Raw genomic sequence first — 24,539 nt, forward strand, 5'->3', positions numbered from 1 at the left:
CCAGCGCATCGTTGTCCGTGTACTCGGTACTCGCGACCAATGTACTGTAGTTTACCCCCCTTGCAGCAACTGGTTGAAGTAACTGAAGTACTTCATACTTTTCATACTTGAACTTTTGAACTCCGAGACAAATTTATTCTGCTGCAACTGACCATTTCGAGTCGCGATCGCTTCGTTCTCTTGACTCAAATAATAACGTGGTTTTTATAACTTTCTTTTCCTTTCCCTAACCCCCTCCTTTTGATTTCTTCTCCTCCTCTCTCCCTCTCTACTATATCTTCCATCCTGGACCACTCCTCTTATTCCACCGACCGGGTGTGTGGTGGACATCCGGCTCCCTGCCCCGCGATAGAGCCATGCGATAAGGATCCGCCTACGGCCAGGGGCATCGAGCGACTGTGCACTCCACCCTCTGGCGCGAGTCCAGACAATATGGACCAACCAGAGGATTATTCGTCCTCGCTAGCGTCTCAAATCAGTGCGTTTTTCTTTCATTTGTTGGGCGATCACCAACAAACCAACCGCCCGTTATCTGCTATTTGCTATTTGATTGACCTTTCGGTGCCTGATTTGGTCCCAATCTAATCTCCACTTGCAGCACTGCGGATTCCCGTTCTCCAGATTGATCCACCATGTGATCTGTCGTGTTGCGCTGATGCCGCATCGGTGCCTCTTCCTCCTTCTCCTTCAGCGTCGCCTTCTGCGACTATATCCCCCGTGTTATCGTCTGTCTCCGAGGCGGAACAAAACGTGGGGCCAGGTGAGTTGGGTGGATCGGCCCGTGCCAGTCCCAGGTTAATGGTCGATATCGTATCTGAATCCCCGCGCGATTCACTTGTACCAGCCATGTCTGCGAGCCCCAAGGAAGATGTCCCCCAGGTGTCCTTTGAGGATTTTGCCACCCGGTATCGTCAAAGCCAACGGAAACAAATCCAGAGGAAGCGACTAGAACGGCGTTTGCGCGCGACCAAGGTATCCATCGGGGTTTCTGCGCGCATGATCCGTATTGGAAATACCGTTCAGCGTGGCCTTGTTGAGGCTCTCAAACATGATGACAAGGCCAATTTCATCGCCCTATATCATATGCTCTATGATCTTCAGGAGTCCTGTTCCAACGCTCGGGAGGATCCCCATTCCTCGGACGACCGTGACCTATCCCCGGATGCCGATTTGGACCATTCCTCGGATTTCTTTCACCAATTAAGTCCCCAGTCCCGGGTGGACTTGCTGGAGATTTTGCGCTTGGCTCGCTCTGACTCGCAGTTCTTGGTCGACCGTTTACGCAGCTTTACCTCGGCCCAGCTGGCTGCGTTTACGGCGCCAGCAACCGCATTGGATGGTGGCGACCCGGCTTTCCCTTCTTCTTCCCGCCGGACTCAATACTATAGTCGAACCACGGCCCAGTTCGCTCCGTTCAAGGACCACGCGTACGCCTTTGAAAGGACCGATCCGCTATCCATCTTGCTTTCTAACATTTATGCCGCACCTTTGGAACCTGAGACACCTGAGGCCCGGTTGCGCGTGGATGTTTGGTCCTCAGTTTGTGCTCAATTAATATCCCATGGAAGCAACAGATTTTACCCCTTGATCAGTCAGATCCTTTCTTCCTGGGCCACTGGCAGCAACTGGAAAGCCCGTCATAAATTTGAGCTTTACCTTATGGATATCTTGCAAACCGGAGCTTTTCTATTGGAACATGACACCCCTGTTGGATCGGACTTTGCTTCCCAGACTTCGGATCCTTTGCGAACTGACGTCGCCGAGGAGTTCTTTGCTTCTGCCGTTAATGACCTATTCTGCGTGCTCGATGATCCAGATGGTGGTTTCCCCCGTGCAGTCCTGCAGTTTGCCAAGGCAGTCCTCAGGAAAATCGATAACCCTGACATCCGCAGCCGCTTTCTCGAGTACTTGTTCCTCCAATGGTTCTTTCCCAAATTCCTTTACGGTGCCTTGACTTATCCTGAGGTATGAGTTTTGATTTCTGTGGCGAATAGTGTTAACCTTACTTTTTGCAGACACACGGATTGTTGCTCGATTTTCATATTCGTAAGGATGCGCGCGACAGACTGCTTAACCAAGTCGGCATGCGAGCATACTCTCAAGTCTATGCTGTGTTGCGCTCCATGTGAGTATTCCGGACGTGCATACCATTATCAATCTAATTTTTGTTGATCGGGCTGACATATGGAAGGCACAATTTCTCCGTCTTGCGTCCCTCTATCAAGGAGCGTGTGATCAGCATGCTGGGCAAATTCGAGAGCGCAGTCACTCCCAAGACTTCAACGGTTGACTTGTCTTCGTCCGCGACCGATCTTAGCCGCCGCAACTCCTCATCGACTTTCCTCTTGTTATCCGCCACCGACGTACTCACATTATTAGACGCTCTTTTCCCACAAACTTTTTCTCCATTCCATTCCAGTCCAGCTTCCACCGGTATTCCACCTTGGTCTTCCAGTCTTTCGCCTACATATAAAGCCCGTCCAGAACCGGTTGAATCTGGCTTCTACCGTTCGAGCTTTGATACAAGCCCGCGGCCCTCATCACAAAGTGGATCTATTTTCTCAATGGAGTCATCTATAGCCTCTGTCCCTGAGACTGAACTGAGTCAAACCGCTGCTCGGATCCGCTTCGAGCTGACGGATCTGGATGAACCTAGTGAACGCTCGAAATTGGAACATCCGTCTGATGAGCACTGGACAAGCTTTTCTGTTTCTAAAGATGGTCATGACCTCACCTGGAGCTTACTTCCTGCCTCTGAACCTGGATCTTTGAAAGCATCTGCTATTGAGAGTGATGATGATACCCTGTCTACCAATCTAGGCCTGGAGGAAAATTACGAGGCGCTTCAAACTGCCATCCTCCGTCTAGTTAGGGAGAGCCATCTTTATGATTCTGATGATTACGATCGATCTTCAAAATCTCAACAGCTTGCCAACATGTCATTGAAGCAACGCTTCAACCAAGCAATGGCTTCAACTACCAATGATTCCGACTTCGTTGGGGCTCATTATTGGTGGAATGCATCACGCCAACTTCGACAGGGACGACTTTCCGGCTCCCTGGATATTACAGACGATTCATGGATTCTTGGCCCGATGCACGACTCTTGCATTCGCTCCTTGAGAAAATCACGGGCCGTGGTCGAGCGTTGTGAAACGGACTTTGTTTCCCTGGATCACAGTTTGCGCCGGTTGCAAACTCAGGTGAAGGATCTTATGGCCACCATATCTAAAGTGCGAAACAAGATGTGGTACATGACCGACGTTAAAAACTCTATGAGGTACGAAGAAGCCAGACATGTTGCCATGGCTCTTAAGAACATGTCTGCGCGACCGCTGGTTGACATACCTGAAGAGTCGAGATCTCGCAGTGCAGCTCGATCATTGGGTGGTTCCATATTCCAGAAACCTGAGCTACAAGTGATGAACATCATGAAGGCACCAACCAGTCAGGGTGGTCCCAAGAAGCTATCTGATGAGCAAGTCGAGCTGACTTGCAAATGGCTATCGCATAATGGCATCGAGAACTTTTGCAAAGGCGAAGAGCGAATCCATCGATTCTGCTATGAAGTGCAGACTAGCATCAATCGTCTCGTGGGTGAGACCATGGCAGAAACACCAGTGTTGTGGGCAAGTGAACTTTTCCAAAAGGAACGGGCGAAATATGAGGGCTCCGGCACTCGCTCTTTTCCCGGACTATCTATGCCTACCACACCACGTCCTTCAACGACCACGAGCGAAGATCCAATGTATACTTCATATATGCATGGATACAACCTCCCTAGCCATGACACATCCTCAAGAACTTCCCAAGACATCCCGTCCCTCGATCGGAAATCTTCCATCCAGAGTTTACTTTCAGACAAATGGCGACCCCAGCGAGACATGCCCTCTATTGACGTCAGCTCTATCGGTGGCTCCCCGGGCCGTGCTGCGTCCACCTCAACTGGTGACACATTCAGTACGTTCTGGTCTGGTCCACAACGCCACCATGTATATGCAACTAGTGTTTCCAGCGTATACTCTCGCCCTCCTTCCATGTTTAGCGAGACTGCAACTCGACAACCTCGTCATACTGAGCGTAAGACCCAGGGGAAGACTGAATTCATGGAAAACCTGCGCCAGACACTCATTAGCCTTCTGCTCAGCGACTTGGGCTCCCCCGTTTGGAGCTGTGGCAGTGAGACAGACGCCTGGTTCTCAGATACCCTCAACCAGGCTCGTATTAGGGTGCAGATGCAGAAAAGCGCTGCCGTGCAGAAGTTCTACGCAGACTATGACGAACGGTCTCAGCATCTACGTGATGAGCGACGACCATCTGGGAGTCGACGGAGCAGGTCTCTCGATACTCCCAGGTTGCCCATGCGTAAAACCTCCAACTCCGAGCCTTCAACTGTCAATCGGGAATCCGCTCAGGAGGAGGAACACTCCGCTTTCTCATACAAAGCAGTCTTCCATCGACTGATTGAGGTGTTTTCGAGACATGGCAACCCATTCGTCAAACTTAATGCATTACGAGACCTGCGGTCACTGGTTGTAGCCTCACTGATTTCGTGCCAAGACGGAAACGCTACAAATTCTAACCGCTGCGAAGTACCCACCGAGGCAGAGAGGGGACGGAATAATGGCCACAGGCCACACCAGAGACCCTCGCGCCACAGCTTCTCGGAGCCACAACTGCCGAAAGCCACCCAGGACGCTGGACCGTCCATCCCCTCCCCACCGGAGTCCGTCACTTGCGGCTCACGCCAATCAGCATTTTTCTCTCCCTCCGAAGACAGAATCGTATCTACCCTTCGCGACCTAATCCTCGAAGTAAAGCCAAAAACCCTCTTCCGAGATCTTCAATTCATCTCCGCATTCGTCCCAGCAGATCAGCTAAACAAGAGCGACCGAGGAACAGCATTCCTACAATTCGGCCTCGCAGCACTAAGTCTCAAAGACGAAGTCTGCCACAGCATGGTTGAGATCGCAGATCGTATTGTCTCCCAAGAACTCATGCGCCGTCACCCGCTCCCCGGTCCGGACTTCTATCCACGACCCGGTCATGCTATTGAAGATGCCGCTGCGTTGTGGTTCATTACCGCCAAAGAGGGTAATCCTGTTGCTCAGCGTGAACTTGCCATACTTTACCTTACGCATCCTGAGCTACTTCCTCGTGTGACGTTACCGCTTACTCGGCCTCGTGATACCTTTAAGGCTGAGATGATGTATATGCGTGGTAAGGACTCGAAATCGGATCCGCAGAGTATGTGTCTCGCACTGCACTGGATGCAGTTGTCTGCTAGTGGGGGAGATGTTCTCGCTCGCAACCGGCTTCGTGAACGGGAGGAATTTGACTCTATTGCATGATGTCTTTCTTTCTTTCTTTCTTTTTCTACTTAATTTTGGCGATCGCTTCAATTGTCCTTTCTTTTCTTTTCTTTTCTTTTCCTTTTTCTTTCTTAGTTCATCTACACGAGGCAGGCCTTGGCTTTTGCATATGCAGATACCCCCCCTTTTGGGCTGGTGTTAGAGGAGATTGCATTTGATTATTCCCGTTTCTTGAGACCTTTTTGGACGTAATATGGGCGTGTGACGGCGTTCCTGTATGCATTGAAAGACTGGGCGGTTTTCTGTTTTGAATTTTACACATGAAACACGGAATTTATTGAAAATTAAGCATATACTTCCAGGATAACACCGATGGCACTGAAACAAACCTGCGGCAATTGTGAGCAAGAGAAGGAGAGTACTTTATATAACTCAAATGTGTCACATTTACATAATCAAGGGGTGATAGCTCAGTTGGGAGAGCGCACGACTGAAGTTCACTACAGTCTGACACAAGTCAATCGTGAGGTCGCCGGTTCAATCCCGGCTCGCCCCATCAACTTTTTTTTTTGTTTTTTTTTTTTTACAAAAAATTATCTTCACATACAACCTTAGCTTCCAAATTTGTTATTTTTCCACACGAAAATTCGCCCCAGTTGGTGTCACCCGGAAATTTACTTTTCTACCGCCTCGCCTTACGTCTAAGAACACGCAGTCCTCATAGAACTACACACCTCTATAAAGTATCGGGATCACCAACAGATTATGTGATGCATATCTCAGGTTGATGGAAAGTCAATATCTCGCAGGGCAAGGGCTCCTCTCTACGCTTACTTGCCACTTACCGTTCATTGTCATTGGTATGCCAAAACAAATTTGTATACCAGCGGCAGGGTGCAGGAACTCGATCTACCAGTTGACAGACATACATAGTATCGTTTTAGTCTAATCACAGCCTTGGAGGCCGCTGCTCAGAAATTTCCCATAGCCTCAATTCTTATCAACTGTAGGGCACGTAATATTTCATCGATCAATACTTCTGGTTGAATTTAATGACGATATGGTAATAAAATCCCCGCGATCTTGCTGATTAGTGAAACATGAGAAATCATGCCACCAAAGATTAGCGTCGGGGTCAAGCTCGGCGTTTTCGATATGTCGATCATGCACCTGACTACAGCGGACAGATTCAGAAGAATAGAATACAAGAACAGAATACACAAGGGGTTTGTTTACGCGACTCTAGCCAATCTCTGAAATACGAGAATGTTTGCCTTTCTTTACATCCCCTCCCAACCGATCCGCCCCTCAGGTCCCCTGTTGAAACCATTGAGTCAACCCTACTTAGTTGATATTTGCTTCTTCCCCCTTGGCTGAGATAGTCAATCTTTTCCCTGCACTGACCTCCGGGCCCATCATTTAATCCTAAATTCGTCGCGATCAGAGTTCCTGTTAAGTTGACCTCTGTAGAACAAGGCCACTTGTCGAATACTGATCACGGGTATGAATATTCAAGTACCTGGATAAGAATCCTATTTCTAGAGTCTGTGCGGGGCTGATAAACTAAGTCTTCAATAGAGCAGATAATGTGGTTATTTAAGGTCCCCATGCTTTACTCTACCTATAGATGCACCAACAAAGGTGGGGATTCGAGTGCGATCATACGTGCATGAAGGAAAAGCTGAGTGGGAAACGTGGAGATCAACTCCACTGTAGCTTATATAACACAACACTACTATGTACCTGCATGAGATCTACCAATTATTGACAGACTTGCTTTTTTTTATACATGTATTTTCCAAGTCTAAGAACTTGAGCTGAGATCTAATCAAGACATCCTTACGGAGCACTTAGAAGAAATAGATGATTTCTCTTATGGCTCATGAGCCAAGGGCTGAAAGGTTCCACTGATCGGATGTTTTCGTCAAAGGATCGTCCTGTAGTACAGGCAAATTATTGAATCCTTACAGGAGAGTCATGTGAAGATCTGCTACGGCGCCTTACTCCATTCAACTGTATGGTAGAGGTGGTTTTAGATATAAATAAATGAGGATTGACCCTCTCGTAAGGTAACATTGACGGCCACAATCATTTCAACCTTCATTAGTTATTTTAATGTGTTCACAATCAACTTCGTTCATTCATTAGACCTGGGCTTACAACAAACTTTTTCCTTGGAATCTTGCTTCATCATACCATCATGAAGAATTTCATTCCCATCATTATCGCCTTCCTGGCTACCTCTGTCTTTTCAGCGCCTTCAGCAGAGAAGATATCACCTGAACCGGTAAGAGCCTTTGTGAAAATACATCGAGTAGGACTAGCTAAGCGAGAAAAGATAGGGAGATGCAGGCCTGAGGTCTGCCCCAAAGGTCAATATTGCTCCACTGAAACAGGCCTATGCATGCTCAAGCCGGGACCATTGGGAAACCGTGCATACTGTTCTAAAAATGCACAATGTATGTCACTTAATTGCGCTAAACCGGTATCATGCGCTGGATACAAGAGTCTGTGTCAAGGTATCTGCCTTGAGAAGGGCGAAAACGCTCCAAAGTTGGATGACGAACTCGGGCACGCCTGTGATCTTGACATTGGTCTAGGCTGTGCAGGCAACAACCTGTACTGTGAAGACAAAAAATGTGTTTCCGGCGGTGGACTGGGAAAACAGTGTTTCAAATCGGACGAGGATGTCTGCTCCCATACCATGGCATACTGTGCTTGGAACAGTACGGATACAGGAACCTGTGAAGCCAAGAATGGCTGGGGTGGGCCTTGCATAAGCGCGCACGGCGCAGTACGACCAGAGGCATGCTGGTCTAATCGATGCTATGATGGGTACTGTGCACTCAACTCGACAATCTATCACAGCCTCGGTGATTCTTGTAAAACTGCGGCCGACTGCAAGGCGGACCCTGAGCTCAATTTGGAGTGTGTGCGCAATTTCAGGGGTTATGGCCCGGCCCGCTATTGCGCACCAGAGCCCAAGAAAGGAGAGGTAGGGCACCTTTGCAACTCAAGCCAAGACTGTGAGGGATATAATCGACTATGTTACAAGGGACCTGGTGAAGAGAAAGGCGATTGCGTGAACTTAGACCAGGTCGAAGATCAGCAGTGCAAAACCGACGCGGACTGTGGAGGATTGAAAGAAGACACAGCATGCAAAAAATTTGGGGCTCAATGTAAGGACAACAAGTGCAAAGAGGTTTTATTCATTGCCAAATACAGTGGGAACCTAATCAATTCGGCCAAAGCTTTATTAGCAGGCTGTTAGTCATATCTGTTAGAGCCTGGGGCTACGATTTACCGTCTGATTCGGGACCAATTCGGTTTCAGGGAAGCACGTATACCTGAGTCAATTGAACAATTTCTCTAATCAACAATTATTTTAATGGATTCCAGGAAATTTATAGATAAAACATCTAATTCTCCTATCATAGCTCTAAGATCCCTTCTCTCTCCCGCTGATTGACTCCGATTTCTCATATCTGTAGTCCTCGGCCCCGCCACGTTCTTTGAGAGATCCCAAAAAAATAAAAAGGTATCATCGGTATCTTCGTATGTCACAGTCCCTGGGCTGCTCCCATTGGTATTATGGGTACGCCTAATTTGTTCACCAAGCGTGAAATGGCCCAAATCATGAGGATGGAGATCTGAATCGCTTGCATCAACCTCTTCAGTCACCTCGTGTGACTTAGCTCAGACTTTGGCTCTAATGATATTTTCTTCGTGGAAGAAGGCACCGTAGAAGAAATATGAGTTACTGAAGGTCCTTTTGTCTTCATTAACTACTACTTCGTGATATTTGAAGATCCAGAAATCCCTGGGATAATGAGTTTCTGTCAATCTATCACCATCATCTGAGATAGTAGTCGCACTGGTATCGCAGTAAGCACATATGTCGCGTAGCTCTCATGTAAGGAGACAAATTGTTATTATCGACTTGAACATATTTTTTGACTTCCTATTTCTGTAATTAGCTTCAGAACTTAGCGCAGGGCTTCTCCCTATTCTCAAATTTTCTGAGTGCTTGAGCCCGTTTATCATGGAGGAAGGGGACGCTTGGACGACCTTATTTTTCACTGGTAGCCGTCCAGATATTCTATAAATCATTGAACCTGACCGCAAAACTTCCGACCTTTCTGTGCTGCAGATAATTACTGGAAACTAGGGTCCTGACTGGGCTAATTAGAACCATTGAGAAAACCAGATGGGAACGCCATACAGATGTTTTGGCTTCGGATTAATGGCCACAGAAAATACATCGGCAAGGTTGTAAGTTATGATAATAGGTATACGTACACGTAGTCCAAATTGATCAGATTCTAGTTTCCTAACTATACCGACGAGAACGCCGCAATGCAGCTTTGTCGTATCCGCCTATCGCAGACTGCGAAAATGAGAAGCAAAGCTGTGCTTGAGGCTATAAAGCCGAACTTTAGCTCTTGATGTTTTCTTAGTGAAGATGTCGATCAACCATCTGGGAGCTTTTCGAATATCCTTCAAATGCTATGTGATCATTCTTCGGAAACGACACTTCTAAGTCAATTCAAACAGGAGTGGTTTTATTGCTGGAAGATCGAATTTGTCGCCTGAATGCTCTGCATCGGATTGGGATAACCCATGGAGATGTCCATGATTGGCACTTTCGACTCCCCGGTGACTTTTACGTTACTGTTCTATATGATTTCTTCGCGTCATATACATTCTCTGAAGAGCACATGCAGCCTTTTCGGCTATACCAGGGAAAACCTCGGGCTTTACGTGTTATAGCAGATGGTGGATATAATCAGTTCTCAGGGACATTCAGGAGCGGCAAGAAAGAAGATTGAATCCCTTATATTCATATGACAACTAATATATGTTTAGAGCCTTTGCAGTCGCTGCTACCTTATGAAATTAATGAACTCCAATTTGCAAACTTCTATTGATGATGCACTCTTACAGTGTCTCGATGAAGAGGGGTTATTAGAATTAATCATGCTTAAAGCCTTCTACCGCCCACAGTGGCGGAAATTGGAATTTTTTAATACCATATTCTCATAAAATTTTAGAAGATAACGTATCTCAAAAATTTCTAAGTTATAACATATCTTTTCATAAAATAGTTTTCTTTAAGATATAGGATTTCACTCTATCTAAATATCCTATTTTATATTCACCTATATTTAAAGTTCATCTTTCATATTCACATATATTCAAACTTATCCTTTTGTATTTGTTTGTATTCGAAAATCCTATTTTGATTTGAGTGGTATCTGAAACCATGATTTTGATACATCCTATAAATTAGGATATGATATAATATTCAATATAGTATTCTTCGAGAATTAGTATTAATCTCATATGTTATTGTTATATACAAATGTTATGTTCAAAAATTATATTGAATAGAATAATAATACAGACTGTTAAGATATATTCAAGAATCATAGTATTAGAAGTAGAACATCATAATATACTCAAGCTAGTAGGTATAGAGAAAGCTACATATGTATTGAGTAGGAACAATCAGAAACGTTAACATACTTACACACCAGACGTGAGATGTGTGGAAGTTGGAGCTATGCGCGTAGAATAGGAAGTTAGTGACTTGGATGTGACAGCACGGACTCAAAAGCCAGATGCTTACCAGACTTGAGATTTGTGGATGTCGGAGCTAGAAGCGTGAAGCATGATGTCAGTGACTTGGATGTAAAAGACTAACCATCTGCACAGATGGTTAGTCTTTATTGATCTTATTCTATATCAGAGGCGTACATTACCAACTATACACATATGCTAGGCTTTTCAATGTCCACCTTGAATCCTATTTTCCCTTTCCTAGAAGCGGTTTGCCCAAAGTCCAATCCATGCTGGCATATTCGGAGAGGCAGGCTTTTACGTCACTATCCGTCTGTTTGAGCAGTCTTTCGTGGCGTTAAAGCGCAGCCCTTGTCAGTCATCTCTGATTGCGAGCCACAATTCAGAAAGACAGAGGCAACAGAGGATGCTCGCTTTCTGCTCTGTTTAGTACCGAATCCATGGATTGTATCTTCGAATCCGAATCCTGGTCTTGCCGACTTTATAATAAGCTACGGCAATTTTGCTCACATCTTGTGATAGCCGAAATCCAGGGGCAGTTGTTAGACAAATTGGTTTTTTGGGAAGAAGCAGAGAGTGGAGAGGCTACATAGCTCTATAGACACCACCCCTGAAATGTATTTGCCTTAGGCCACAAATCTGACAAGAAATCCTAGTTAGGACTAGCATCGTTCATGAGGAACGTATCATAGTGTAGCCAATCCCCATACGCCCCACAAGCACGGTGACCACCTATGACATCACGCGGCATCTAAACCACCCCAGGAGACAACACTAAGCTCAAGCTCTCCCTTCAACAAATACCTTGGAACTTGAGTCAAGCTCAATCATCCCATTAATCACTGAATCTCCCATATCAATTCAAAATGGCCTTCCAACTCTTCTCCCCTCCAATTTTGCGCCTAGGTCTAGGCCTCGGCATCGGTCTCTCCGCCGCAACTCTCCATCCCCTCTCTCCCTTCCGCGCAGCCCCCCTCCAATGCCAATACAGTGCGCCCAGTCACACCGAGTCACAGGCAAATGCCGACTCTAACTGGGCTGTCAAGTCTGACCACCCTCTTCTGCAGAAGCAGGGTCGGACAGGAATTGCCGAGAAAGCAAAGGCTGCGTTCCTGTCGCCAGATAATATGCGGCAGATTAGCATGGGGAGTGTTTTGGGTCTTGTTGCTGGTGTTGGATTGAGGGCTTTCTCGCGGGTGCTGGTTGTTGTACTGGGTATGGGTATTGTGTTCATTGAGGTATGTTTTATTCCTTTGATTTGGCTCTTGAATTGCGAGGTTTTACCTAGGCGTATTGGAATGCTCACTGATTGTTCTTTCTTCATTCCAGTGGGCTGCGTCGAAGGGTTACAACATCCTGCCTCTGGAGCGTATCCAGAAGCTTGTTAAGAAGGTTGATGTGCAGGCAGCTGTGAGCTCGCACCGTCCCTTCAAGGTTAGTTTCGGAACTATGATGGCGCTTGCGGCGTTTGCGCAGTTCTAAAAGCTGCCCATATTTATGTACATAGAAACTGGTTCGAGGTGACTACCTTGACCACCTCGTTCGTGTTCTAGGGCTATGGCTACTGGACACTAGACACTGCACCCAATGCAAGTTGGTACATAGTATATTTCGTACAGGGGTATCATGACATCCGCGATCTATTCAACACTCCCGGCAAGGGAAACTTTATCCGAGCACCAGATCCTCCAACACGCCTTCCATTTCATCGCGGGAGAGTGGCACACCTAAGATCTCCATGCCGCTGGGATCCATGCGTGATGTGATCATTTGGTGATCGTGGAATTCTTTCAGCAGAGTGCGGAACATCATTTCGGAGGACGCGATGAATTCCTCCGTTGCCTTTTGGTACAGTAGGCGGAATTCAATCCCTCTTTCATCATTCAGTTCACCGCCATTTCCACCTTCATCGTCGGACTGATGGCCATCGTCCAGCAGAGTGATCACTTCTGTGAGTAGGAGGCGATACAGGTTGCGTGCATTCTCGGGAAGACTCTTCAGGACGAAACCAACACCATCCTTGCCGCCGGCACGTTGGCCCTTACGACCAAGTAAAGAGTTCACTTCTTCCACGACATCTGATTCGACAGTAAAAGGAGTAAAAGTAGTCCCGTCATGGAAGACTATATTTAACTGATCACGCAGACTAATATCCCACATTGCTGTGAAATTGGGAGTATCAGCGGTGAGAAGAAGACGAATACGTGGTGTAGCCGCTAGACGAGCGAGTAGAGCTTGGTTAGCTGCCCTTCGCAATGGCGGAGCGTCGACCGAGTTAATCAAGACTGTAACGGGCCCTTCTTCGGCGGGTCGGTTTTTCAATGCTGACTGGACGAGCTCCAGCACCTCAGTTGGCTGTGCACCCAGTTTGGATGGTAGGTCTTCACCAAGTAGTGCTGATGCAATCATTGCAAAGATGGATCGAATTGAAATACCAGGAGTGTAACCATTGACGATCACAATGGGTGGGTTTTTTGACGGCGAACGATGATAGATCCAGTCGGCAAATTGTTGTACAAGCTTGCGCTTCGATCCATAGCCAAACAAACAGACGTTGAACCCTTCTTCGAACTCGAAATTCCATTGCGGGAATGATCGATGATGCAATGAAAGTAAGTATTCCTTCTCCTCTTGACAAGGGTCCACGGATTGTCCCAGCTTCTCAAAGTATTCCTCATGGGTTAACAATGGCACCTTGTTTAAGGTGGTGTTGGATGTTTTGATAGTGCCTGCACGGTTCTGGAAGAAATATCGTTCGTGTGGGGGCAGTTCGCCTTCTGGTGTTGGTGATCGTTTATTCTTTGCACCCTTAGGTCGACCGGCTCGACGCTTAGGAGCCTTCGCATCCTTGCCCTTTGGCTTCTCTGCGCCATCGTCCTCAATGCTTTCCGCCGCAGGCTCGGTAGCCTTTTCTGGTTCCTCGTCTTGGAGAATCTCCTCAGCCAGTTGTTCCGACCCATCCCATTCAGCATCTTCATCGTGTTCAAACAATACCCTCGCGCTCTTCTTCTTCGCAGATCGATCGGCAATTTTCAATCGAGCCGGGGTCCCAGCGGCGGGGGTTTTGGGTTTTGTCGGAGTCGCAAACAAGTTCCGAGCCTTGGATTTATGGGTGGGCGTCTTCAGCCCTGATTCCTTCAACGGTGTGGGCGCGGCTCCATTGGCCTTTTTGGGAGTAGATAGAACTGGAGGAACGTCATCGGTAGCATCGCCGTGCGGAGGTGACTGGTTCGGCGCGTGGCCGTTCAAGGCGCCATTGGCCTGCACTCGAGTTGTCCGCGGCCTTTTCGGGGTCGAGCCTGCGGGGTGGTCATTTTCCAGACCAGAATCCGAAAGCTTGCGCTTCATGGTGAGCGAGTCAGCTTGCAATTTTGGGAGAGGCCAAGGGGAGAAGGAATCAACAGTACCATCAGATCCGGAGAATGTACAACAGGGACGCGATGCAAGGGGAGGCTTGGCTTTTTTACCCTCCCAGAGTTGTCTCAGTGTTGAATGGTTTAGATTTAGTGGCAGGTAAAGGATCGACGGTTGGAATGTGATAACTGATTGAATTGGATCGCTTTCCTTCGAACCTTTGAAAGGGTCGAGAACTGTGGAGATCAAAGTTGTTAACCGCGCAGTGGGTTTTCTCCGGCTCCGCCTCAGGCGTTATCTGCACATGTTGTACTCCGGACTTGTAATTGTACTTGAGCGATATAATTTTCCCCCAATTACTATTCATTTGGTGAGTGGTTTCTAGTAGCTGATCATTTCATGGATATTCAATATAATTTTTAGCTACCGACATGTTAATCTACTCGCTCCATGGGTTTGACTAGATCAAAAAGAGATAAAGTCATGTGAGCACTGCAGATAATCTTGACCGTAAATCCCTCTTTCCTTCAACCTCAACCATTCTCTTATACTCTTTCTTGTTTCACGCGATCTGCGATTGCGGTTGAACTTGATAATTTCTTATCAGCTGAGTGGTGGGCTCATACCGCGCTATCACTTCCCGGTCTCGGAGCGGGTAGCTTTTCAAGGTTCCCACAGTAGGTTTGACTCATTCAGCTCTGGCTCATCGCGAAGAATTGTATAAGTCAAGTGAGCTGACTATATCTCTGTGAAACAGTCTTATATTCTACTCCTCAGACACATGGTTCCTCAGTCCCAAACCGCCACAATGGCGGTTAGCAACCTTGCCCGCATGCTCAAGGGCCAGGTCCGGTGCTACTCCGCACCACTGGATATGGCCATTCCCGCCTCCAAGCAGCGCTACATCCCTAGCTCGGGCACCTACCCCCAGGGATTCTTGGTCTCCGGAACCCATGTTGGTGTCAAGGCATCCAACACCCGATTCCCTGACCTTGCGCTTATTGCATCGGAGACTCCGTGCTCCGCCGCCGCCGTATTCACCACCAACAAATTCCAGGCTGCGCCAGTGCAGGTCAGCCGTCAGACATTGCGCAGTCGTAAGGGCGAGGGCATTCGGGCTGTGGTTATCAACTCTGGATGTGCCAATGCTGTGACAGGAAAGGGTGGACTGGAAGATGCGGTCAAGATGGGTCAGACAGTGGACGAATGCAGTGGAGCTGAGAAGGATAGCTCATTGGTGATGAGTACCGGTGTGATCGGACAGAGGTAGGTGTTTCCTTAGAACAGATCGTACATTGGACCAGAATAATGTACTAACATACCGTCAGACTGCCCATCAGCAAAATCCTGGATCGCATTCCAACTGCCCATGCCAACCTCGACTCGTCACACGATGCCTGGCTAAGCACTGCTCGCGCGATTTGCACCACCGATACCTTCCCGAAGCTGCTATCTCGTGAATTCACTTTGCCCTCATCCCCAGACCGTATCTACCGTCTCGCCGGAATGACCAAGGGCGCCGGTATGATCCACCCAAACATGGCCACCCTGCTTGGTGTCCTCTGCACAGACGCCGCCGTTGAGCCCGCAGCCCTGCAGTCAATCCTCAAGCACGCCATCTCTCGCTCCTTCAATTCGATCTCCATCGACGGTGACACTAGCACCAACGACACTATCGCAGTCCTTGCCAACGGTGCCGCCGGTGGCGAGATCGTACGCGCACCCTCGTCGGAGCCCAGCGCTGACTACCAGGCTCTGCAGACCGTGTTCACAGACTTTGCGCAGCAGCTCTCTCAGCTCGTCGTCCGCGACGGCGAGGGCGCGACCAAGTTCGTGACCGTTCGTGTGCGCAACTCTTCCGACTACGAGTCCGCGCGCCAGATCGCTTCTACCATTGCCCGCTCTCCGCTTGTTAAGACTGCGCTGTACGGCCGTGATGCCAACTGGGGTCGTATTCTCTGTGCTGTGGGCTACACTCAGGGTGTGGCCGATGGTGTTGTTGTTCCCGAGCGTACCTCTGTCAGCTTCCGTCCCGTTGACGGTAGCCCTATTCTTAAGTTGCTGGTCAACGGCGAGCCTGAGACTGTTGATGAGGAGCGTGCTAGCGCAATCCTGCAGAATGAAGACTTGGAGATCGAGGTTGACCTCGGTGGTGGTGAGAAGGGTGCTGCTGGATGTGGTGGTGAGGATGCTGTCTACTGGTTCTGCGATTTCAGTCACGAGTATGTGACTATCAACGGTGACTACCGTACCTAAAATATGAAGACGTCTGTATGTTTAGCGAGTTGGAATATTCCATACGAGGATGAAGCAAAAGTGGAACACTTTGATAGTATTATTGACCTGAAGAGAAAAATATGTACATTTCAACACAATTTTATCTCCCTCCTTACACTACTGCAGGTACATCTCTACCCTTTTTTAAGACCCTCTTATCCGTACCATCTTTTGACTGGCAGCATCTCATCCAGATCATTATCAATCCGAATGGGAATTCCTGGAAAAGCTTAGAAGTCGTGAACTCATTCGCCCCCTCAACGGCATTAGAATCATCAACCTGAGTCTCAATACCATTTCCATCCGAATCTTCGTAGTAAGTACTAGTCGTAGGGCCTTGGTTCACACACCAAGTCAGCTTGATGCCCATACTCTCAGTCGCCAGGCTTTAAGTAGTCCGTAAAGCGTATCGTAGGTAAATGCGACATTATGAATCTCGGTAGCGGATGCCAAACAAGGACGAGTGTGTTCGTCATTGATGATAGCGACGCGGTGGTGTTCATCAGAATGGGGAAAACAATGAGGTCGTTCTCGAATCATCGCGCCACTCTTAGGCACGTGGACCAAAACTCCACCATGACCTTGATGTCAGCTGTTCTGAATACCCCATGCGCTAGCTTGCTAGGTCGTAGGACGGAATATTGGTTTAAGATACATTGGTGTTATCCACTCTGGCTTGGGGGCTAGGGCTTATTTGCGGGGAAGTGATAACCGGATTATTGCTGATCTTTAATAAGCCCAAATTTATACCTTTTATGCAGTCACTTATGTGGAGAAAGCTTACGATGACTACATAATTTGCTTCAGTCATATAAATGAAAGTATTTGATTTCTGTTGATGCAAATTTGTAGTGGTTCATTAGAAAGGCAAATCGAGGACGTGAATGTTTAGAAGCTAGTCTATTCTAGTTCGGAGTTACGCAAGTATTGTTAGGGTGCAACTTGGGTGCAACTAGCGTACTCCCATCTAACTCGATTGGGCATAATCTTTAATTCCTCCATATTCATCTCTGCGATATCACATGCAGTGAATTGGAAGGGCATGGCCTGCCCAGGTGTTTCTAGTCTATCTAATGAAAGGGAGAGACATATTCAAGATACTTCTGCCAAGTCTGATTATTAGGTTGGCACAGCATAGTTGGTGTTTCCAATGTTATCGCCGGGGCATATTGACGGAGTTGTGGGGGCCATCGGCCTAAAAGGGGCCTGAGAGGGCGTAAGCATTTTAAAGTCTGGTCTTATGAACTCATTGCGATAATTATAGTCAAAAGCTGGTTGATTTAGTCATTTTAGTATCTAAAAATCAAATCAAATCGAAGGTGGCCAGACATTTGGACAGGGGTATACGTACTACATACTTCCTATATTGATACTTGCCATCCAACTAGACCCCAAAAGAATAAACAACTTCCTAAACTCGTAATACAATCAAAACCCTGAGCTAGAGCTTCGTGGGGCGGATTTCATACAGAAATAATATAAATCAGAGATCAATTGTTCGTAAATCCATTCTCCGTCAACACAATACAATTCAATCCAATCCACCAATCCATCTATCAACTCTTTCGACTTCCAAAGCTCCAAGCTTCAAATCAACTTCCATCCGCCACAATGCAGGTCTTCAGTGTTCTCGCCGTCTCCGCTTTCTTCACCATGGCCACCGCCGCTGCCATCCCTGCTCCCGAGGCTGCTCCCGTCCCGGCCCCCGTTGCGGAACCCTGGCTTGGTAGGTTTACTATGCCATTAGGCAGCAGACAAATCAATCTTGAAAATGAGCTAACAATTTGTGTTTAGGAAGCCTTCTCTTCAAGGAGGCGAAGAAAGCCGTCAAAGATACCCACAGAGATATCGATGATAGCAACGACGATAGCGACAGCGACAGCGACAGTGAAGACGACAACTAGCTATGAGAATGTTACATTCTCGACAAGCAGTTCCGTTATTATTGGCTGTGATAGAGAAGCGAATGTGCTAGCTGGCCTAGAAATTCGCTTTGGTAACGGTAATGATTAGCCGTTTTGTTCATTGACATGGCACAAATTTGTACTAGCGGTCATGAGAGAAGAATGGATTATTATTTGACATACAGTCTCCTAGTAATAGCTCTGAGCAGTGGGAGGATTTTCCCATTAAATAGAAGTGACTTATCTCATAAAATCGTTTCTGATTGACTCAACCACGTCCACCCGTTGCGGAGCAATGGATTACTTTCCAAAATTGGGGTCGATGAATTCCGGGCTTAAAATGTCACCGGTATTACGAAAAACACAAATGACTTTGACAGTTTTCAAATCTATAGCTTATGCAAGGCAAATAGTGAGATCTCCCATATCGAGCAGATCGGAGATTGAGGAGAAGATTCGGTAGCAGCACCAGCCATTTGAACAAATGCTTTAAATGAAATGAGGCTTGGAAGCATACAACGAGAGGACTAGCAGCTTCAGTCATATCCTGCTCCCTCATGGAAACTTCTCGTCGTGGTCCACTTTCGGCTGCTTTGCCTGGATAACCTTGTCTAATAGGCCTGGGCTCGACAATGCAATTGCAGAAGCCAGGCGGACGATCAATCGATCTCGGGACTAAATTGCGCCTTGAGCCCTGCAGAAAATTATTTATATCTAGGTAGCACCAGAAGCTGGACTGAGTCAGCAAATAATGGTACGAGATAAACTCTTGTGACGCTTGTTACACACGGAAAAGCCCAAATCGGTAAATTTAATCAAAATAAAGATATAAAGCCACAAGCCACAGGTACTATTGTCTGCGCTAAAATAATAGTCCTTTCTATGTACTCCGTAAGCCTACAAAAAATGCATCCCAGATCCATGCAAGGGCAATTCTTCAGGATTAATAATAACAACTTCGACGACCTTCTACGGAGTACGGATTGGAAAATGATCCACAGTGGACTAGAGTGGAATTGTGGATCTTATCCATTCATTAATCCAGGTATAAGTATAACCCCGCCACTCTGTCAATTTCAATTCCCCATCCCCTGAAATTTACATATCCCACCGCAATCATGAGCTACTCTCTCTACGACGGAACCATCGGTCAGGCTAAAGCCGCCGTCTCTTCCCTGATCCACCTCATCGAGCTGGCCGAGCAACAACCCAATGCCGATGCCCTTCTCAATGCCTCTCTTCACACCGACATGAAGGGCTTGACCTTCCAGGTCTTCATTGTTCTCTGGCTCACCGAGACAATGCTGGCCAAATTGACCGGTCGGGAGGCCGTGGATGTCGCCAACGACCTTACTACATACGCCGAGATCAAGGCGCGCCTTGGAGCACTGCTCAAGCAGCTCACTGAGGCCGACAAGGATAATGTCAACAACCACAGCGCCGATGTGGCCTCCGTCAAGTTCGGACCGAACGACCTCGGAGAGATGTCTGCGGCTACTTTCGCCACTACTCTTGCCATTCCCAATGTTTACTTCCATGTTGTTACCGCTTATGGTATCTTGAGAAAGGAGGGAGTGCCGCTGGGTAAGAGTGACTATCTTGCTGCCTTCCGTGCTGCTCCCGCGTGTTAGACGCCATTTGCCTCTACATGTACCTATAGACTTCGCAGCTATGAAAAATGCTAAATCTATGCACATGTCGTACATTTGACACAATTTATTGGCGTGATTTTTCTACTGTAGTTCCTACATACAGCATTCGAAGTTGATGCATCGCTCTCAAAGTACAGCACAGTACGTTATGTAATTGTGTGAGGAGCTTGATGCCAAGGTATATTGCATGCAAATGTTGCAGAATATATTGCGAGTAGACATATATTTATCTAGCTCATGAGCCTTGGGATCATCTAAGGTTATCATGATCTGATCTAGACAACTTTAAATCATTCGCAACATTTAATCTAAAAGACGTGATCCGTGGATGTACCTGACCCAAAAGAGCCAAAAACGCGGGGGTTTACGGGGTCACATTCATTAACCTGATTTGACGTCATCTCTTATCCGAGGACAGGGACATCGAAACCAGGATTTTAATCTTATACATCTCTCTCATCTCTCTGAGAACGTCAAAACGGCCTGGTCTTCGCGATCGAAAATCATCGGTTCCACATAAAGTCAAGTGCTCCCAGGTGCCTGGTGCACAAGTTCAACATCTGTACCTTACCAATACTCGGTGAGGGAATACTGCCCAACCTTCTGCATGACAACTGAAGAACGAGTGATCGGGGAACATCATCTGCACAATCCCGTCCATGAGATCCTGCTGTACTCCCTGATCCGGGAATCCTGCATGAGATCACCTGGCAACGTTTAAATGATAGACTAGACGTTGTCTACTGAGGTGCTTATTGACCGCCCTCGTATGTCTCCCCTCACGGCAGCTCTGAACAACTTCTGCTAGTACTCCACTGACCAGTGTGGACCCATCACAGAGAGCTAGAAAACTATCCGGTTACAGATAGCTGCACCGGACCCTACAAGCCTTCGACCTGTGACCCACCGCCCCCGCCCTTAGGCTTCGCGCGCCCAAACTACCTCCAACCCCTTGAAATCATCTGAACTCCAAGTGACACCTGGGTGAAAGAGTGAGAGATGAGTCCAGTTATCAATATGAATTCCTCTACGGTCAAGTTGCCTGAAGGCCACGGCTATGTTTACAAAGAAGTCCGGTTTTCACCAACGGCAACACCTCTCCGCCGAGCTCAATCGGTCTCAGGCAGTAATCCCTCGGCGAATACCAGATACGGCCAAACACCGGTATACGGTCGAAACTTTCCCGTCTTGGATACCTCCTATATCGATCAATCACAAGAGCTTCTTGAAAAGCAACGGGCGAATTTTCAGGCGGAGAGGGAGCTTTTCGCGCAAGAAAGGCGATTGTGGGAGACGGAGCGGTCGCTGCTCAAGGCCAAGATCGCAGAGTTAGAATCCTTGTCTCCAAGGGCACACCCCATTTCATCAGTACCTCGTCCAGGTGACGCTACTTTCGGTGCATCTCAATTTCACGGATCTCGTGATACTGTGCACTCAGCTCAGGTGTGGGAAGGAACAAGCCCAGGAGGGCGACCAACAAGGGTGTTCCGCAACGAAGAGACACCAGACAGTCTCCACCTTTCGACAATCACAGAGGGGAGCGACAATATTCCTCCTTCTCTGGATGCAGCCCTGTCTCCCCTGACACGGGCGGCAGACGCTCATGGGATGACCGTTAGTATCCCGGTGCCGATCGAGAAGCTTGACAGTAGACTAGATGGCATTACGCTGAAGTCTACTGCTTTACCACCTGGGGTGGTAGCCCGGGTGATCACCCCGCCGTCGCCGTCGCCCTTGACCACGTCCCCTCCTGCCCCTTCGGAGCCTGCAAGATCCGAGATAGAACACCGAAACAGTCTCAAGTTGAAGCTGTCAGAACTCGGCCCGCCCAATGAGAACCTTCTTCGGGACGCCGGACACACCCCGATGGTTATCATCGAGGTCGACGGGAGTCGTCAAACCACCCAGGACGCTACACCTGCGCCCGAGTCTCGATATCAGGAGGAGGCCCCTCTGGCGCCTGTGCAAACGGAAGTCGGTCTACCGACAGAAAATGGGGAGTCCTATTTCCCCGATGTGCCTGAAGATCCTGCCCTGAAAGGGCCTCTTGGTCTCATCAACGACGAAGAGCATGATAATAGCTTCCTCAATGAGCTGGACCAGAAACTCCTGGACCAGGCTAGGCGGATCCTTGGTAGCTCAGAGGAATCGACTGAGGCTAATGAGGCTGAACCCGAAATGCCCACGCAGAGTGAACAGGAACCCGAATTCAAGTTCAAAAAGTCCACTAACTTTGGCACGGCCTTTGGAATATCGAACTTGGGTAATTTTTGAGCAAATAAATTTGACACTAGTTATTTATGGTTTATGATCTGTCGATGTTCATGTTGGCGCAATGTGAATATTTACTTTGATTTACCTTTGTTCTTCTTCTCATTGGCATTTTGGTTCTGCATGTGCGACGTTGCGACAGAATTGGTTCTGTCAACGAAGATCCCTTACGACTTCATGAGATATCCTTATATCCCCCCATATTGTTACAATGCAGGATTTGTTGTGAAACCACCGGATGTTATTTCGTTTCTCATGTTGCCAGGGCCAGAGCTCTTTCTGATCGGGCCCAGACTTGATGCCCACATAATGTCTCTTGTGTTTTTTGATATTGGCCTTTCCTTGCTTCTGATGTGTCAAGTCAAAGTAGTCTATTCACCAATCGACACTGTTGCCTGACAATTGCTTTGTGCAGGAAATTTGAAAGTATCCCTTGGATCTGTCCCTTGCATGGAATTTGCAACCTTTGATCCCAAGACCCACGTGTTGTCCAGATTATCCCCTGACAATCTCATCCAAGCTGAGATTACGACAGCTTTCGGATAATCGGGCTCGGGCTGCTGCATAAGCTAGTGCAAGAAGCAAATTGCATACCCATGCCCTATGCGCCATTCCCCATACCCAGATAACGCCATGGTTGCAAATCATACTCATCCTACTTGCATGAACCCCCGGACCCAGTTGACCTCTCACAGTGTCTTTGGCAACTCATGTCTCTCTTTTTGACTTGGTACCTTGCCGATCAGTCCTTGAGGCCTTTCTAAGAAAAAAAGCCACCAAGGGCTAGTCCATGGCCTTGCAGCAGCCTGGTACCTGACTAGCCCTTGGTTCACCCCACGATACCCCTCGACACTGTCTCCGGACACTATATAACTACCATGCAATTCGACTAGAATTTCTTTTCTCCATCATTCACTCAACAGTTCCTCGGACAGCCATTCCTTCGCTTCTCTATACTCTCGAGTCCGCGCTTCAATCATTCTTTTCATCTTTCTCAAGACGATCAATCTTTTTTTATTCAAACAACTCATTCTTCAAGTTTTACAAACTTTTTAAACTCTGAAACAATGCCTTCCACTACTTTCACCTTCTCGGCTGCTCTGTGCCTCTTCCTGGCCGTTGGCCCTGCTACCGTTCTCTCTGCTCCTCAGCTGGTTAGTCCCCGACCAGACTACATCGTCTTTTGCACATCAATGATATTAAACTAACGATGACAATAGGGCGGCTTGCCTATCCTTGGTGGTCACGATAACACCCCCGCCACTGGCAACACTGAGAAGGACGCTGGCGCTGGCTACGATGTCGGCATCCCCGGTGGACCTAACGTCGTCTTCGGAGCTGGTGTCCACAGCGAGCAACACGGTCCCTGCGGCCCAGGCGTGAGCTCCGAGAAGGATGCCGGTGCTGGCTATGTGGTCGGCCAGCCCAATGGTCCCCATGTGGCATACGGTGCCGGCGCCCACGAACAGCACGACGCCTACCCCTGCCCAGAGCCTATTGCTGTTCCTGTCACTGAGCCAGCCCCCGTTCCTGTCATTGAGCCCACCCCGGTCCCTGTCGCTGAGCCCACTCCTGTCCCTGTCATTGAGCCCACTCCTGTCCCTGTGACTGAGCCCACTCCTGTCCCTGTGACTGAGCCTGCTGTGGTGCCCATTCCAGAAGCTACGACTACTTCCACCTATGTGCCGGTGTTCATCCCCCCTCCCCACACCACTCCCATTGACGTTCCAACCATCACCACAGTCCCTAACTACATGGCTCCCTCGCCGGCTCCGGTTTACTCAACTCCTCTGATTCACCGCCCCGCCCCCTCCGCTGTGCCCTCTTCCATGCCAGTTTACAACGCCGGCTCCGCAGTGACACCGAGCTCACTCCTCGCCCTTGCTCTGCCTATCATGCTGGGCATCTTCTACTAGAGGATTTCGATTTCGATCCAAAAGCTTTCTTGTTGAACAACCCGCTGTGCCTGATGATCTGATTTTGATGTTTGTATCTATATTCGTCCTGTACCTTCTCGACGGATGTAATCTCCTGTGTCTGTGACCTTCTATTCCATGTCTACTCTTGTCTGTTTATTTTTTGGCCTTTTTGATTGTGAATCCCTCCAGATACCTGTATCTACTAGCATATGAGGGCCATGTGACTTTCTTTTCTTTTGCTACATTGGGGACCTTGTCGGGAGTCCGGGC

At 48.0% G+C, this 24,539-nt stretch overlaps 9 protein-coding genes across 9 annotated transcripts; 8 read left to right on the forward strand and 1 right to left on the reverse strand.

Moving 5' to 3' along the window:
* Nucleotides 1-846: 846 nt before the first annotated feature.
* Nucleotides 847-5,351, forward strand: N7520_007029 (uncharacterized protein; the record flags this gene model as incomplete). Its single annotated transcript, XM_057140963.1, has 3 exons — nt 847-1,965; nt 2,016-2,125; nt 2,192-5,351. The coding sequence occupies 3 exons, from the start codon at nt 847-849 to the stop codon at nt 5,349-5,351; spliced, it is 4,389 nt and encodes a 1,462-aa protein (XP_056994969.1).
* Nucleotides 5,352-7,512: 2,161 nt separating this feature from the next.
* On the forward strand, nt 7,513-8,583 carry N7520_007030 (uncharacterized protein; the record flags this gene model as incomplete). The annotated part of the gene is made up of 3 exons (XM_057140964.1): nt 7,513-7,599; nt 7,655-7,771; nt 7,819-8,583. 3 exons carry the CDS (start codon nt 7,513-7,515, stop codon nt 8,581-8,583), a joined length of 969 nt encoding a protein of 322 aa, XP_056994970.1.
* A 3,175-nt stretch (nt 8,584-11,758) lies between these two features.
* N7520_007031 (uncharacterized protein) lies at nt 11,759-12,374 on the forward strand (the record flags this gene model as incomplete). Its single annotated transcript, XM_057140965.1, has 2 exons — nt 11,759-12,130; nt 12,222-12,374. 2 exons carry the CDS (start codon nt 11,759-11,761, stop codon nt 12,372-12,374), a joined length of 525 nt encoding a protein of 174 aa, XP_056994971.1.
* A 186-nt stretch (nt 12,375-12,560) lies between these two features.
* N7520_007032 (origin recognition complex subunit 2) lies at nt 12,561-14,240 on the reverse strand (the record flags this gene model as incomplete). Its single annotated transcript, XM_057140966.1, has 1 exon — nt 12,561-14,240. One exon carries the CDS (start codon nt 14,238-14,240, stop codon nt 12,561-12,563), a length of 1,680 nt encoding a protein of 559 aa, XP_056994972.1.
* Nucleotides 14,241-15,054: 814 nt separating this feature from the next.
* Nucleotides 15,055-16,502, forward strand: N7520_007033 (bifunctional ornithine acetyltransferase/N-acetylglutamate synthase; the record flags this gene model as incomplete). The annotated part of the gene is made up of 2 exons (XM_057140967.1): nt 15,055-15,512; nt 15,575-16,502. 2 exons carry the CDS (start codon nt 15,055-15,057, stop codon nt 16,500-16,502), a joined length of 1,386 nt encoding a protein of 461 aa, XP_056994973.1.
* Nucleotides 16,503-18,134: 1,632 nt separating this feature from the next.
* N7520_007034 (uncharacterized protein) lies at nt 18,135-18,427 on the forward strand (the record flags this gene model as incomplete). Its single annotated transcript, XM_057140968.1, has 2 exons — nt 18,135-18,249; nt 18,318-18,427. 2 exons carry the CDS (start codon nt 18,135-18,137, stop codon nt 18,425-18,427), a joined length of 225 nt encoding a protein of 74 aa, XP_056994974.1.
* A 1,118-nt stretch (nt 18,428-19,545) lies between these two features.
* N7520_007035 (DUF1993 domain-containing protein) lies at nt 19,546-20,058 on the forward strand (the record flags this gene model as incomplete). The annotated part of the gene is made up of 1 exon (XM_057140969.1): nt 19,546-20,058. One exon carries the CDS (start codon nt 19,546-19,548, stop codon nt 20,056-20,058), a length of 513 nt encoding a protein of 170 aa, XP_056994975.1.
* A 1,038-nt stretch (nt 20,059-21,096) lies between these two features.
* Nucleotides 21,097-22,353, forward strand: N7520_007036 (uncharacterized protein; the record flags this gene model as incomplete). Its single annotated transcript, XM_057140970.1, has 1 exon — nt 21,097-22,353. The coding sequence occupies one exon, from the start codon at nt 21,097-21,099 to the stop codon at nt 22,351-22,353; it is 1,257 nt and encodes a 418-aa protein (XP_056994976.1).
* A 1,064-nt stretch (nt 22,354-23,417) lies between these two features.
* Nucleotides 23,418-24,266, forward strand: N7520_007037 (putative cell wall protein; the record flags this gene model as incomplete). Its single annotated transcript, XM_057140971.1, has 2 exons — nt 23,418-23,504; nt 23,571-24,266. The coding sequence occupies 2 exons, from the start codon at nt 23,418-23,420 to the stop codon at nt 24,264-24,266; spliced, it is 783 nt and encodes a 260-aa protein (XP_056994977.1).
* Nucleotides 24,267-24,539: the final 273 nt, after the last annotated feature.

Source organism: Penicillium odoratum, assembly GCF_028828045.1.
Source record: "Penicillium odoratum strain IBT 22623 chromosome Unknown utg000005l_segment0_segment0, whole genome shotgun sequence".
NCBI classification, from domain to species: domain Eukaryota; kingdom Fungi; phylum Ascomycota; class Eurotiomycetes; order Eurotiales; family Aspergillaceae; genus Penicillium; species Penicillium odoratum.